The sequence below is a fragment of the Manis javanica genome, chromosome 12 (genome assembly GCF_040802235.1).
Source record: "Manis javanica isolate MJ-LG chromosome 12, MJ_LKY, whole genome shotgun sequence".
NCBI lineage: Eukaryota > Metazoa > Chordata > Mammalia > Pholidota > Manidae > Manis > Manis javanica.
In genome coordinates this window covers 61,055,002-61,068,636 of record NC_133167.1, presented here as the reverse complement: position 1 = coordinate 61,068,636, position 13,635 = coordinate 61,055,002, and the positions used below count along the sequence as shown (strand labels likewise).

At 39.4% G+C, this 13,635-nt stretch overlaps 1 protein-coding gene across 13 annotated transcripts in view; it reads left to right on the top strand.

Annotated features, from left to right (window-relative positions):
- RAPGEF4 (Rap guanine nucleotide exchange factor 4) overlaps positions 1-1,784 on the top strand; it is a 310,512-nt gene extending 308,728 nt beyond the window's left edge. For 12 of the 13 annotated variants that reach the window (XM_073218685.1, XM_073218684.1, XM_073218683.1 and 9 more), the window contains one exon: positions 677-1,784. In XM_073218685.1, the coding sequence (XP_073074786.1) occupies positions 677-804 (128 nt within the window). In that variant the 3' untranslated portion in view covers positions 805-1,784. The remainder of the gene's footprint in view (positions 1-676) is intronic. The other variant, XM_037027171.2, reaches the window with a different exon arrangement.
- The last annotated feature ends 11,851 nt before the right edge of the window (positions 1,785-13,635 follow it).

Below are 13,635 nucleotides of genomic sequence, written 5' to 3'. Positions count from 1 at the left end.
ACGGTGCCCATAACTCTGTTGCTCGCGTGCTTGGGGAATGGCTGAGAGCAGAGTGGTAACTGAGATTACAGAACAAGTAGCATCAGAGAATGGGAGGTCTAGCAGAAGTCATGACTTCAGCTGTGAGTCGGGTTTTTTCCTGACTGGGCAGTCTCTAAGAACACACAATATATGCAGTAATGCTGTGTATTGTATGCAGGTAACAAGAGGAGTCAGACTTACTAGTCTCACTGGCGTGCTTCAGTTTAGTTCAGCCCAGGTGTCAAGAGCTTTTGCCAGAAGCCAATAAAAACTGTCTTTTGTGTTTAGACAAACATCTGGATCAAAGGGGCTGAGAGCAGAGTGTGAGACACAAGTGGGATTGTTAAGGGGAAACAATTTTAATGTACAACCAGGGGCCATCAGGAGATGCTTTCACTTTTATTTGGTGCCATTTTTTTTTTTACAACAAGCTATGCAAAGGAAAATGATCAAAATAGACCATTCCAAGGAAGGAAAGGGTAGAAGGGAGAATGGAACATCCAAGTGGAAACATCTCAGTGAATATGGCGTGTTGAGAGGCCTTGAAAGAACCTAGGGATCAATGATAGATGTAATATGTAGTTGGAGAAAATAAAGCTGTATCTTATATGCATGTATTACACAATGCCAATTCCGCTTTTTTCTCTTTTGACAGATCCTGATGCAGCTCAAGCTAATAAGAACCACCAGGACGTCCGGAGCTATGTACGGCAATTAAATGTGATTGACAACCAGAGAACTTTATCGCAGATGTCGCACAGATTAGAGCCTCGTCGGCCATAGACATTTAAAGTGCCCAGAACGATGTCTGTCTCCAGTCCACAGTCTTTCAGAAATGCCATTAATGCTACTACTGACTAATTGTCTCTCGAGATTTCTCCAAAACAAGCAAAAACACATCCTGAGACATCTCAGGACTACATTCAGCTTACCAGCATCATGACAAAAGAGGAAATTATTTGACTTGCATAAAGCTTGCACACTCTAGCTTAGGAATAGCCAGTTGGTAGTCACTCTACTTTATTTCCAGTTGTGCCATTTTCTTTGCTGAAACATAAGACTCACAGGAAAAGTTTATCGCAGAAATATCAGAGTCAAGACAAGTATCAAGCCCCTGACATTTTTTCTAAGGGTGTTTACAGGGTGAGATGTGCTGCAGATGGTATTTATTTGGATATATCAGTGGTGGTATAGCTTAATATTTTTTAATTCAGCATCTTGATTTGGAGCATGGGGTTTGGGAAGGTACTGAAGAATCCACTGAGTCCAGATTTTAGGCTTCATTCTTCCATCTTCACGGTGTCTGCCTCTGCAGGAACAGAACCTGACCAATTACTGTAAAACACTATGGTTATTTAGTAATTTTCAAAGGACTGGTCTGTAATTTCTGCAGGATATATAGAATACTGTTTCTGTTTACAATGTATTTTTTAAACTCAAATCAGGATTACGTACATAGGAATTCCACTAAGAAACTCCAAGGTTCTTAAAGTTGCCAGCATTAAGTTAAGAAAATAACATTTCAAAAGAGCACAAAATACACAAAACATTTTTCAAAATTAAAATATTTTCCTGGGCATTAAAAACCTTTATTATTGGCTAATTATTGTTACTGATTAAAAAAACTCATATTTTCTGGACTTAAATATTATTACAAACATCTTAATTTTCAGCAATTGTTTTGCACTTTCAAATAGATTGTAAATAATTCATTCAATCAATGATACAGTTATTTATTTGCTACATATGAAATATTGTGCCAAATAATTACTTTTTATTTATTTTATTTAGTATGTAATTTTGGAGTACATTTTTTCCTGTTTTCACAATTAGGCTACATTTAATGTGTAGGAATTGTATGTATATATATCTACTGTAAATAACAGCTGGTATCTTCATTAAACATAATTGTTGACAAGAAAAGGTTATGTTGTTCTCAAATCCTATATATGGGAGGGATGACCACTGGTGTGATAGGGTCCTGTATATTTTTTAATTGAATAGAATTCACATCCTCTAAAAGTCATCATTTTAAAGTATACAATTCAATGGTTTTTAATATATTCATAAAGTTGTACAACCATCATCACTATTAATTCCAGAATATTCTCATCACTAAAAGGAACCCCATAACCGTTAGTAGTCCCTCTTCATTCTCCTCTCCACACCAGTTCCTAGAAACCACTAACCTGCTTTCTGTCTCCATGGATTTACCTATTCTGGACATTTCATATAAATGGAATCATATAATGTGTAGCCTTTTATGTCTGGTTTCTTTCACTTAGCATAATGTTTTCAAGGTTCATTCATGTCACAGCCTGTATCAGTGCCTCATTCTTTTTTATGGTTGAATGATATCCCATCATATGGCTATACCTTCTGTTTGCTCATTCATCATTCACGGACACTTAGGTTGTTTTAAATTCTTGGCTATGGAATACTTAGGAATATTGCTGCTATGATGGGGTACTGGATATTAGAGCTGCCTGGTATGGGGCCTCATAACATTTCTCAGTGAGTTAAGCATTTGATAAATATTTGATGAAGAGATTTCTAAAATTTTAAAAATTCCAGACATGTATATTTTTTTCAGTTTCTTCATTTTGTTCATTTCATTTACTTTTTTATTGAAGTATATTTGATACACAATCTTATACTGGTTTCAAGTGTTCAACACAGTGGTTCAACAGTTATCCATATTATTAAATCCTCACTCTGATTAGTGCAGTTGACATGTATCTTTTTAAATGTCATAATTTTCCAGAGTATATTCCATGCTATAGTAGTCCCACAGGGTCACAGAATGTTCCTCCAAACCCAGACATACAGCTGCAAAGCAAAAAAGGAAACCAAGGTAGTATCTTCAAATAAGTTTAAAAACCATTGCATAATATACCCCATTCCTTGAAATGATTCCCAGCATTCATTAACATCTTAAGGGCTCTGAGAAGTCCTGCTATCATCCCTTTTAGCATCCCATAGTCAAGCCTGCTTTGAGAAGTGCTAAAGCAGGCTAATTAATGCCTTTATGTATTCCATTGCATAATACTTCAAAGTTCCCAGGGCCAGGGGTGTTGTTTTATGTGGTGTTACAACTCCTACTCAGACTTGAACACAATGCCTAAAATTTACTGGAGACTTTTTTTTTAAGTCACTGAATGAATTTTCTTGAAATTGTTGTTCAACATTTCTCTATCTGGTAGACCTTAATATCAGCTGCAAAGTTTTCACAATTATATAGTTTCCCTTTTTTAGATAATTTTAAAAGCTGGCAAATGAAGCTGATAGTCTATCCTTCGGTCATCCTTGCTCTTGTTTCCTGTTTACTCCTACCTTGGCCTAAAAGCTGGTATCCTGTGTCTGACAGCTTCTTTTCCCCAATTCCTTGGTGACTGACATCTTATGATCTTATTTAATTTAGTTTCAACAGTATTCAAAATTAATACATATTCCCCCATATATATTCCCCTTGGTCTTCCAAATGAGATTTACTATTGCTATACTTTATAATAAAGATGAGATTTTTAATTATCTCTGGCTTCTTTGAAAATGCATTAAACTCCATTATTCAAGGTAACACTGGTGAGGTAAAAGAATTCACACTCTGGAAATGTATAGTAGTAGCCAAGCAACCATTCCTGAAGCAGGATACACAGTTAATATTTTTAAACTTGCTAACAAACCAAAAGAAAATGAGATGACTACAGGGTCACAGGAAAGATAATGAGGTTTGCTGGAAGATGCGAAGAAGAAAAAAGAGTGTTTTTACCAAAAACGTCTGTAGAAAATTATACATTTAAGTGTTTAACATACCTGCTTAGCAAGGTCACTGGCATGGTGTACAGGAGCTAAGCTTTTCCAGCAATTTCGGAACACCATGCAGGTTAAATAGATTTCTCCTGAATTCAGTGGCATTTCCTCTTAAATACGTGTGCAGATCAATGACTACCAGTGTGTGAAAATTAAATGCCATTCTGGTTTCAGTCTCTGTTTATAATATATTTTTTTAATCAGCATAGAATACACACTGTGGTAAAAATGAACCTCTCCTTTGAATAGCTTTCCTTTTACTGGCAACTTAGAATATATTACTCTCTTGCTTCAGAATCATCTTAATTTTCTCTATTTGTCCTACATGGAGAAGAGTGTGGTATTAGATGGGCAAGTTAGGGCACCATTGACTTACAAACTGGAAAAGAACCCTTCCTGTAATTAGATATTGTTAGTTAACTTTTTATTCATTTCATAGCAAATGCCAGGCCATCTTTGAGCTCAGGATGCAATGGCGAGAAAAACTAGATAGTCCTGCCATTTTGGAGCTGGAGGCCGCTGCAAGGGCCTGGCCAGGCCTTTAAACTTCCAAGGTGCTTGCTTCACATGGCTAATACAGTATAAATAAACACAGCTGAGCCTGGAGACATCAGAAGGTTCTCTCATTAAAGAAAATAAATGTCCTAAAACAAAACAAAACAAAACTAGATAGTCCAATCAGAGTGGGGGAGAGAGAAGAGTAATCAAATAATATAAAACACTTCCAAGAAGGAATGTGGTGTTGTAAACACATGTAGTAAGGGGATTCAAGCTGATCTGAGGTGAGGGAATGTTTCCCATGGCAGCTGCAGTTGACCTGAACGTTGAAGCATGAGCATGCTGAGCAGAGAGAGAAGAGTGTGTCTAAGCAGGAAATAACCCTGGCGTGTGAAACACCAGAAGCTCCCTGCAGGGGAGCCGAGAGAACGGCGACATGCTGCACAATGTGCTGGAGACCTCAGTGTGCAAGGCCTTGCAGGCCTTTCTAAGGAGTTTCATCTTCTACCCCAAAGCAGAGGGCAGCCGGGAAAGTGGTTGAGGCAGGGGTTGCATTCCCAATGGTAGAGCAGGGCAATTGCTTTCTGTCACCACACTACAGATGAAGCCTGGCATCATCCCTAATACCTTAATTATTTTATTATGCAGGTTTAACAGTGGGGCCGAGGGAATTGCAGATATGGCAAATATTAAAAAGCATTGGTGGACCCAGATACCAGCCCAGAGTCAAACACCATCCCTCCTCCTGACTTAGTCCACACTGGGCCAATTTTTAATTTTCTGTTGTGGTAAAATACACATATCATGAAATTTATCATTTTAACCATTTTCAAGAATACAGTTCAATGGCCTCACCACTATCCATCTCCTGGACTTTTCATCAACCCAGATGAAAACTACCTGTTACACAGTGACTCCCCACTTCCTGGTAACCACAATGCCGCCTTTGGCTCTGTGAATTTAGAGATTACCGCACAGGAGGGGAGCTGCACGGTGTTTGTTGTCCTTTTGTGTCTGGCTTGTTACAGCACATTTTCAAGGTTTATCCATGTTAGAGCATGTGTCAGAATTTCCTTCCTTTTTAAGGCTGAAAAATATTGCATTTCATGGATGTACTACATTTTGTTTATCCATTCATCCATCATTTGGTTTGTTTCCACTTTTTGGCATTGTGAATAATGCTGCTATGAACATGGGTGTACAAATATCTGTTTGAGTCTCAGCTTTCAATTCTTTGGATATGCACCTAGAAGTAGAACTGCTGAATTGTATGGTATACTGTGTTTAATTTTTTGAGTGACTGCCATACTGTCTTCGACAGTTGCTGCCTCATTTTATGGGCTCTATTTGACATAGCCCATGCTCACCTACATCATCTCCTTGGAGACCGAGGCTGTCGATGTGAGGCATAGCTGCTGGGAAAAGCAGTGGCCAGGGGACCCAAGGTTCAGTATGTGAATGTCCAAGCACGGAGCAGAAGCTGCTACTTGGAACTGCTCCTTTAAGCCATGGCAGCCCTCAAGGCAGTAACAGCCCCAGAACTTTGATTACCCTTGCTACCCTGTTGGTTATTATATGAGACCACCATTGCCTGTAGCCTGACACTACAGGAGGGGAGGACTGGAGGAAATGTTACTAACCCCAAGAGACTAAGGGCATGGGAATGGGGAAATTTCCTGTCTCACTTCAGTTCCTTTGCACAGGCTTGTCTGGCAGCTAAAGAAATTCAGGGGTGATGTTCTGGGAAGCCATGATCTTTGTTCTTGGGGCAATTTAAATTTGGAAAGATTGGAGCCATAGCCCTGCTCTAAAGCTAGGTGATCACTAGGCACTCTGAGCTCATGGGTGCTACTGGCATGGGCACACCTGGGGAAGAGAGAGAGGCTGGGGCTAGAGCATTGGAAAGCTGCCCAATTCTGTAATAGTCTCCTGTCCTCAGCACTTGCAGGGCGGAGTCAGACCCTTAGGCAAGGAGAGTCAAAAAAAGTGGAATTCTACAATAGCAGGACCAGCATTGGAGAATAATTGGAGAAATGTCAGCATAAAATTCTTTAGAACAGGTTTTTGCAGCTCCTGAGAATAAAGATGATTGGAAGACCCTCATGAGGTATCCATTCACTTAGCCAAAGGCAGGTGGCAAGAATCTCTAGCATGATAATAATAGGGACCTGGCATGAATGGAGGAGAACTGATGGTTCCAGTAGTAGTCCTGACATTTTAGGACCCAGAGGCAGCCTCTAGTGATTCAGCCTCCCCAGAGGAGAGGAAGTCTCCAGGCAAGGAGACACAGCAGTTCTGGGGATAGGCTTGTCCTGCACCAGCCAAGGTGCAGCAGCTTTAGGAGGGTGAAGAAAGAGGTGGTTCAGTGAAAAGATAAACCATATTAGCAAGTGTTTCTATCACTGTGTGCATTAGAGATGGTTCTCTGGAGAAACAGCATCAATAGAATGTGTGTCTATATTGAAGGATATTTATAATGAGGAATTATGGATTCTAGAGAGTCCAAAATCTGTAGAGTGGAGACATAGGGGAGTCAATGGTGCAGATGAAATCCAAACCAGTTAGCTTGAGAATTCCCTCCTGCATAGACAGGCCAGGTTTTTTGTTTTATTCAGGTTCAACTGATTGAGTAGGGCCCACCCAATCATGGAGAGTAATCTGCTTACTCAAATTTCACCAATTAAAATGTTAATCTCATCCAAAAACACCCTCTAAGTTAACACAGAAAATTAACCATCACACTGTGTAACAAACCACCCTAAAATTAGCGCCTTAAAGCAACAGCAGTGACTCTGTGGGTCAACTGTTCAGTCCTGTCAGCCTGAGCCAGGCTTGGTGGCTCAGGGCTGGGTTCCGTCATGACCTGCCGTCAGGTAGAGGATGGCCTCAGATGCAGCAGTCCATGTGTGCTCCGCATACTCCCTCACCCTCCAGTAGGCTAGCCTGGGCTTGACTAGGAAGGGTTCCAAAGGAGTGCATATAAGCAAGAGCTCTTGAGGCCCAGGCCCATCCCTTCCACAGCACTGTGCTGGCCAAAGTGGGTCCAGAGGCCAGCCAAGACTCAAAGGGTAGAGAAATAATTCTGTCTCTTGATGTGCAGAGCTTCAAAGTTGCATTACCAGGATTGTGGATACAGGGAAAGGAAAATTACTGCCTTTTCCCAAACAGTCTACTAGAGGGTAATACATAATGTGCATGGCTGGAAGGTGAACTTCTTTAGTTTGAGGAGAGTTTTCCCAGGCTTGGTGCTGGCTGGTGTTTGTAAGTGCTTCCCTGAATCTAGTAGCACCAGGGGAAGGGACGTGAAATAGCAGAAAGATTATGGGCTTTAACATCAGACAATCTGGATTTGACTCAGTCAGGGTCACCTCCAGTCTACAGAGCAGTTCGTGTGTATTGAAAAAAAGGCCACCCTTCACTCCAGCTGGCACTGCCTCCCAGAGAGCACCCCCTTCAGCCAGGCTTCCTGTGTGTGCCACGGCCTGCAGCACGGTGCCAGAGCCCTTGGCTGTGAACACTGACCAATGTACTCAACTTCTGAGCTGCAATTTCCACTCTGCTGATGGGAATTATAAGACCTCCACACAAAGGCTGTGCGCAGATTCAATGAGTTGAGGTATATAAAATGCCTAGCACATGGAGGGCTTGGCACTCAAGAAGCATTAGTGCCATTCCTGCCTCTCTGCTATAATGAGAGGCCAGAGTAAAGAGTACTTTAGAACATTCAAGGACGCTGGAGAGTCTTCAGCCAAACCAATTCTGAAAGAATGTAAAAGCAAAAAAAAAAACTTATATGGGGGCTTTGTCATTGAAACTAACTTGGGCTGGAGAAGCAATTCGAAAGGCCTGTCTTTTACCCTCATCCTTTGCCCCCAAACTTATACCAGTTTTGCAAAGTTCCTGCTGCAATAATTGACTCTGGATACCATTATCCTGTATAGTTCCAATTTAAAAGTCATTGGCAGTGGAATAGAAAGCATTCCAAATTATTTAGGGAGAGAGGGGAGAGGTGGCAACAGAACTAAAAGACTCTTTCTTCTTACCCATAGATAAAATGTCCACATATGAAAGAGTAGGTCAGAAATGAGACCAAGGCGTAACACAAGCCCCACATACACAGATCCCCTACGAGTCAGATTTTAACCTAACCTGCATGTTCATTTACATGCTTAGTCTATGTAGCCTGGAAACAATTATGCAATGTTATGAGAGTCCCTCTAAGAAAGTATCTCTTCATCAGTGGTTCTAATCTTCTCACCTGATGCTCACAGACCATTATAAAAGCCATTTATATTTCTGGCTCCAGAAATTAAATTGAAGGTAGGAGAGCAAAGGTGTACGTTACATTAAGGATTATTGTTTGTGGCACTCTATGTGAGCCAGGTGATTCTAGGCCGTTTTAATTAAGAATTCATTTTCAATAACAACACAAGCAAATGAATAACATTAAGTCAACACTGAAACAGTTGTTGGTGGGGTATTGTGGGAATAACCGCGATACGTGGTTATATTACAGGCTTACTGTGCAGAGTTCACTTATGCAGTAGGAAAAACATCTTTGGAGCAACCGAATAAATCTGTCATACAGATCATGGAAATCTTTCGAGCACCAGGTGGAGATGATTGCTAGGGGAGAAAATGGAAATTCTGTCATTTCTATTTAAAATTAGAAGAAAAACAAGACCACTAAAGAACACAGAGCCTTAAGTACAGAGTTTTCTGAATGGTGACTTTGGAAGGGAGTTTTTTAGGATAGATTGGTTCAATAATTGTGCTTTCTGCCTGTCAGTTCACCTGCCACTTATAGGACACCTACTATGTGCTAGGTACATACACACAGTACTTTAGTGTTCTAAATACTAAAGGGATGAACAGTCTCACTCTTGATGCACAAGGAACCACCTAGAGAAATGACTTGCTCAAGGTCACTTGTTTAGATTGTGGCAGAGTTGGGGTTTCCAACTAAGTATATATGATTCCAAAGTATATGTTGTTAACTATGAGGCTGCACTGTCTGCCTCTCCTTTTTGTCCCTAAGAAGATTGATTTTTCAGGCTTTTGGGTCCAGAAACTAAAAATAACAGAAGGATTTTTGGAACCAAAGCATGAGATTAATATTGCCAAAATATTGGCAGTTAAGTTTAGAAAAGAGATATGAGGGTATTTTTCTCTAAAGTTTTGTCTTTAAAATAGAAGTATGTGTGTCCCTTCTTTAATATCCTATATATCGTATATACCATGCAAAGCCTTTATTTTCATAGGATATACCATTTCTCTGCATTCAGCATAAAGAATCCACACATATTCAGGAAGGAGCTTCCTTGTACTTGAAATGATTTATCTCTTAAGCTGAGTGGTTGTTTTCAAATGTATTTTCATATTATTTTCTATGCTTTATTTCACTAAAAATTGCTGAAATCAAAGCATTTTTGAACTATGTAGATGTACTGACTACTTTCTAGAAAAGATGGAGACTTGGGGTTTCATTTTTAAAAATCTTCATTGAACATATCTTATCTTCCAAACCTTTCTTTTTTGCAGCCCATCATATGGTCTTCTCTTTCTACCCCCAATTCTCTCCACCCCATTGGGTTTGCAGATCATCGTTGGGGACCCTAAGCCATGTTTTCTTTTTTATGTAAATCAACTTAATTTTCTTATAGCTCTAGCTCCACACTTGAAAATCTCCACTCTGACTGAAGATGAAGATAATGTTTGTCTTGAGCAAACAGAAGACCCCCTTGTTCCTAGAGTTGCTCTCTTTAGAAGGGTAGCATAAGTGACCAAAAATAGCAAAAATTGTAATAATAGGGAAAAGAGTCATTTAAAACCCAAATTGTCTGCAACTCCTTCTGCCTCCTAAGGGTGGGTTCATACCTCTTATCTGGGGAAAGTAAACCTCTCTCCTCTTCCTTTTCATTTCAGAAACTAGCAAGGAAGAAAGAAGGAAGGACTGAGACTTCAAAGCCTTGCCCAACGCCACAGTGCCTGGCACACTGCCAGTGGGGGGTATGAGTGCAACTAGGAACCTGGCCTTACTGTGCCGAGATAAATTCCCTGAATACACGTGCACCTCAGGCTTCCTTTCCCTTAAAATCCCTGAAGTCATAATAAGCTTAGGGGATAGTTTTTTTCCCTGCTGTTTTTAACAAATCCTCAGAGAGTGCAATGATATTTTTGATCCCCTTCATAATATCAAAGGATTTCCACCAGTTCCTAATTTTTGCCTGATCTTTACCTTCTTGATCACTGACCTCTCAAGCTGTAGCAAAATTTTCACTTAACTACCCAGTGGGCTACTCCTCCTGGGTACTTTTGGTCACCTCTAGCACTACCCCTCACTCATTTCATTTAGCTGTCGTGGGTTATAACTTCACAAAATGAGAAAGAAACAACCCGAGGCAGAGAACACTAGTTCTGTGGTACAGGCTGAGCCACCTGGGAACACATGTGCAAGTTACCTGTGTCAGAAAGCCAGCCTGGCACTTTCATGTACTCAGGTTCCTGTAGAACCTTCCTACTCAGGGAAGTGTCGTAAAGGAGAAAAACCTACTTCACAACAGCAGAGGAAGTCCATGCCAGCTACCTAAAATGGTCAGCACAATCCTTTGTTCTTTAATATAAACCGTAGCTATTGATCATCAGAGATGCCTGAGGAAGCTAGTACCATAAAAGAGAACAATAAAAAGAAATAAAGAGAAAAACTGACTCCAGAGGAAAGAAATAATTCAGGTAACTGAATGATAATAGTAACAATGAATGATACTAATCTAGAAAATGTTTAGCATGTGAAATATGACCACTACCAAGAATAATAATAATATGTATCATTACTGAACACTAACCCTGAGCCAGGTCCTGTTTTAAACACTATATATATATTGACTCATTTAATCCAAACAAAAACCCTATTATTATCCCTATTTTACAGATGAAGAACTGAAGCTCAGGGAGGCTGAGTAAAATACCCAAGGTCACATACTTCATAAGAAGCAGACCTCCATATAGGTCTAAGTCCAAAGCCCAAGTTCTTACTCCCCATGACTTTGAAGTCCTCATTAACATTTGTCTCAAGGGATTCATCAAATTATGTATAAGACCACTCAAGTTCCATCCTGACTTGCATAAGAGTCTAGGAAAGGGTGAAAGCTTGAATTTGGTCCTTATCTACATATACTAAAATCAGGCCTATAACTTCAATATTTTTGAGCTTCATTCTATAACAGGATGTCAACACTAACACTTGTTGCATCCAGATTCTTCAGGACCAGAAAGAATCTGATTCATCTGGAAAAGTAACTTCCTCCAGAGACTGGGGTTATTGGTCATAGATTTCAAGCTGTGCAGTGTAACACTTGGAAACTTGTTAAAGAGGTTGATGCAATTCAGTTGCATGGCAAAATGATGCAGAAAAACTGGTTGTCTTGACAGGCCAATGTTGGGTAAGTGAGCCTGAATTTTGATTACTCAACTGAAATAATTCAGTAAGATTTTGCAAATCTCATTTACAATTATTTTGAAATGTCTACCACAAAAAATTCAGTAAGGCTTATTTTATATTAATGAAGTAAAACACTAAGACAAGTATACAGTTATTTCAACTCTTATTTTTTCCTGACATCCAGTATAAGAAGAGTTTTGATAAAGATATTTAAATAACTGAGCAAAAATTTTGTATGCATATGAGTCAGGGGAGGGGTTACCAGTTGCATGACCATGCTAGATAATCTCTGCCCTCCACCTCACTGTGACAGAACATTGCTTCCACTGAAGTACTTCGTATTAGTCAGCTTGGGCTGCCATAACACAGTACCACAGACTCAGTGGCTTAAACAACAGAAGTTAATTTTTTCATAGCTCTGGAGGCTGGTGGTCTGAGATCAGGGGGCCAGTGTGATTGGGGTTGATGAAGCCTCTCTTCCTGGCGTGCAGACTGCCGCCTCCTCCCTGTGTCCGCGCATGGCCTTTCCTCAGTACGCACGGGTGGAGATAGACAGAGATAGAGCTCCCCATTCCTCTCCTTATAAGGCCACCAGTGCTACAGGAGTAGGTCCAACCCTTATGACCTTATTTAATCGTAATTGCTTTCTAAAAGCCCAAATACAGTCACATTGGGGGTTATGGATTCATTAAATTTTAGGGGGTACACAATTTCTACAGCAACTTCATACCATGTACTTCTGTGTCTACCACTCTGATGATACATTCCCTCCATTGAAATACTTCTTTCCATGTTGCTACAGGTCTTGGTTTTTTTACTCCCTGTCAGGGAAAGGCCCACCGTAACATTGTTAGATATTTTTAAAGAAAAATATTGGATCATTTCTACAGAAAAAGTTGAAAGTAGAATTATATAGAGATTTATCATTCAACATGATTGGTAATGAAAAGAAGGGTAAGTGGTAAGAGATTGAATTAGTGAGAGGAGAGGCTGACTGGTAGCGTCCTTCTCAAGAATCAACTCTCACAGAAGCTCCAGAAATTTACATACAACTAATTGTCCTGGGTGGAAAATTAAATTAATAAATAACCAAATTAATGTTTTCAGACAAAGTTTAAGACTTCTAAAGTAAAAGAAAAGAATGAAATACAGCTTCCCATAGGAAAATGAATTTTACTTGTTTTTTTTTGATGTCTTGCCTTTTTTAACTCAAAGGTTTACTATGGAATTATTTATGAACCTGGAATATAAAATTCTATGTTGTTTAGTTAGGGAAATCCTACAATGCAGATATTTTTCTCTTAAAATCTTAGATTCAGTGGCATTGAAAGTTAGTTTTAGAAGTAGAGCATGTCTTTTCCCATAAAAATGGACATTTACTAAAAGTTCAACATGGAAAATCTTCTGGAAAAAAAAACACAACTTTTATTTCTTAGTGAAAGCAACATCTTGTACTTGCCTTTATGATGTTTCCATAAAAACAATACCTTTTGTTTTTATATCACATATAAAACAATTTGCCTAAACTATCTCATTTGAACTTGACAGTGACGCTGAGATGAGCAGGCAAGTCATGAAGGACTCCTCATAGATGGGGAAACATTTAAAAGTCAAACAAATTTCTCGGTGTAGAAAATTAAAGACATTATCATGTATTACATTCAGTTACTACTCAGGGACAAAAGAGGAATTGAGAGGAGAGGAAAGAAAATATTTCCTGGAAATATTATGTGGAAACATGAAAACTAACCTCATGCATAATGATTTAAAATTGCAATTCGTGAACATAAGTACTGAAGTGGCATATGGGAAGCCTCATCTCATTGGAAAAGAAAACTGACACTGGAGAAGGCCTAATAAGTAGG